Genomic DNA, 2,264 nt, shown 5'->3' with positions numbered 1-2,264 from the left:
TGATGATGGTGATGATGATGATGTTGCTCTTCCTCCTCAGGTCCAGGGCAGTAATCAGGTCCAGCGAGCTCCCAGAGCGTTATTCTGTCTGAAACTCAACAATCCAATCAGAAGAGCCGCTCTCTCCATCGTGGAGTGGAAGTATCCTTTACTGCGACCAATCAGCTGTCAGCTTTACACTAGTTCCCTCTGTTATCCGTGAGTCATAAATTAAATGATTATAGTTTTGTCGCTGCTGAGCTTCCTTAACTCTTCTCTCAGACCGTTTGATATCTTCATCCTGTTAGCCATCTTTGCTAACTGTGTCGCTCTGGGAGTCTCCAAACCGTTTCCTGAGGACGACTCCAACTCCACCAACCACGACCTGGTGAGACCAAGTGCTAAATGAATGAATGAATGAATGAAGAGAGAGGACAGTCGGTGGACGAGTGGCTCTGAGGTGAGCAGACTCAGTTGTCGTTCACCTTTCAGCCTCAGGTTGTTTGTTAGCTCCTGTTAGCTCCTGTTAGCGCTGTTAGGCTGGGGGAGGCGGGGGAGGTGGGCCACCCTCCACTGATTAGAGAGGTTAACTCCGTCAGCTGATTTACAGCAGCAGAGGACGAAAGAGACGTTTTAATAACGTGAATATGAACAGCAGCTACGCTAACATTAGCCCTGCTCCCATTCTGTATGCTATGATGTGAAGCTCCTCCGTTCCCACTGTAAAGGTCAAAGGTCACAGATAGATACAGTAAATGATTGACAGCTCTGTGATCAGTTGAGTTTCTGCTCTGATGGCTCAGCTCTCTCTCTCTCCTCCTCTCTGCGTGGATGTCTCTCTACCTTCAGTTACAGTTGGACACTACTCAGCTCATAGAGTCAGTTTGTATTGAAGTGACACTGTGTGTTGTTCTTTGGTGCATGCTCTTTTCACTCTCACATGATCACATGAAAGAAGACAACTGATGAACAAGTGGAGGAAAAGAACTGGAGCATCAAACCAGTGAACCCAAAAGCAACAAAAATATAAAATGATGAACCTTTTTATTTATAATTCATTGAGGTGAATCAAACATATTCTTCCTGATACCGACACTAGTTTGTTGGTTTCCGTTTTATTCCACTTCTGTGTAGGAGGGATATTGAATATAAAATGTGATTTATCAAACATTCACATTTTTTTAAAGAACTTATAATTTATTTATTTGAGGAATTACATTACTTTTTTTTTTTTTTAAATCTCATGTAACCCCGGCAGGAGTACGCCTTACTTCTATTATTGTGTTTAAACGTGTTCAGAAAGCTCAACCTTTCCCCCCAAATAGCATTTGTTTATGATTGGGTTGGGGTCTTTAAACACACACAATACTGACAATACTGGAACACCGACCAGATTTAGCCCAAAAATAGACGTGCATATGACTTTGCCACTTGTTAGCTTTGTTTAAGACATGTAAACAGATTTTATTAAGTAGAACCAAAAATTCTCTCTAATTTAACCACAGACCTTTTTTCTCTGTTAGCTAAAATGCTAACTCAGTTCAGAACTCGATACGGGCAAAAAACAACCGACCAATCAGGCAACTGCTGTTCCTCTGCTCCATCCTCAACAAAATGAAGGTTGCTGGTTTGATTCCCAGTGTTTCCGAGTAGCTAACAGAAGGATTTATAGAGCGGATAAGAGACAGACATCAGAGGGCGAGTACGGCTCTGTGAGTGTGTTTGCTATTTTTATGAGCACCAGTTTGGATTTTAACACTGTTAGTGGGGACATTGAACCATCTTCACAGAGCTGTGTGGAGTTCAGAGCTTATTTTAAGGTTGCGGTTGCTGTTAGACGTTCAGTTGAGATGGTTGAAGTGAGTGTTGTATAAATATTTGTGTATTATGTCAGTGAGAGTCCTCACTAGTGCAGAAAGACATGTTTGTGTGTTTGTGGAGAAGGGATGATGACAGATTGGTAATCCTCTGAAATGCTCACAAATTCTCCACATCCACATTTACCAGGTCACACACGCACAAGCTTTCTGATTTATCGTGTAAACCCTATAAATGTCCTCCAGTGTTCAGAAAGCATTAAAGGTTCAGTTCACCCAAATTACTAAAAACACATTTTCTCATTCTTCTCTACTGGTTTCAAACCATCTTCAGTCGTCACTGTCTCCAGTGTGTTCTGTGGAGTTTTTCAGATTTGTAATTTATTCCCACAACACACAACACAAGTTTTCACCTTGTGTTACTTGCAGGAGTAACGCGAAAGTATTCTCCCTCTAATCTGTCTCACT

General features: G+C 41.8%; 1 protein-coding gene across 1 annotated transcript in view; it reads left to right on the top strand.

Annotated features, from left to right (window-relative positions):
• LOC118324137 (voltage-dependent L-type calcium channel subunit alpha-1D-like) overlaps window positions 1-388 on the top strand; it is a gene marked incomplete at its 5' end in the record, with an annotated part of 2,341 nt that extends 1,953 nt beyond the window's left edge. Inside the window, 1 exon segment of the mRNA XM_035656293.1 lies at window positions 262-388. Coding sequence (XP_035512186.1) covers window positions 262-388 — 127 coding nt within the window.
• Window positions 389-2,264: the final 1,876 nt, after the last annotated feature.

The sequence above is a fragment of the Morone saxatilis genome, unplaced genomic scaffold (genome assembly GCF_004916995.1).
Source record: "Morone saxatilis isolate NCDOM2014 unplaced genomic scaffold, NCSU_SB_2.0 Contig15, whole genome shotgun sequence".
Classification (NCBI taxonomy): domain Eukaryota; kingdom Metazoa; phylum Chordata; class Actinopteri; family Moronidae; genus Morone; species Morone saxatilis.
This window is presented reverse-complemented; position numbering and strand designations above follow the sequence as displayed.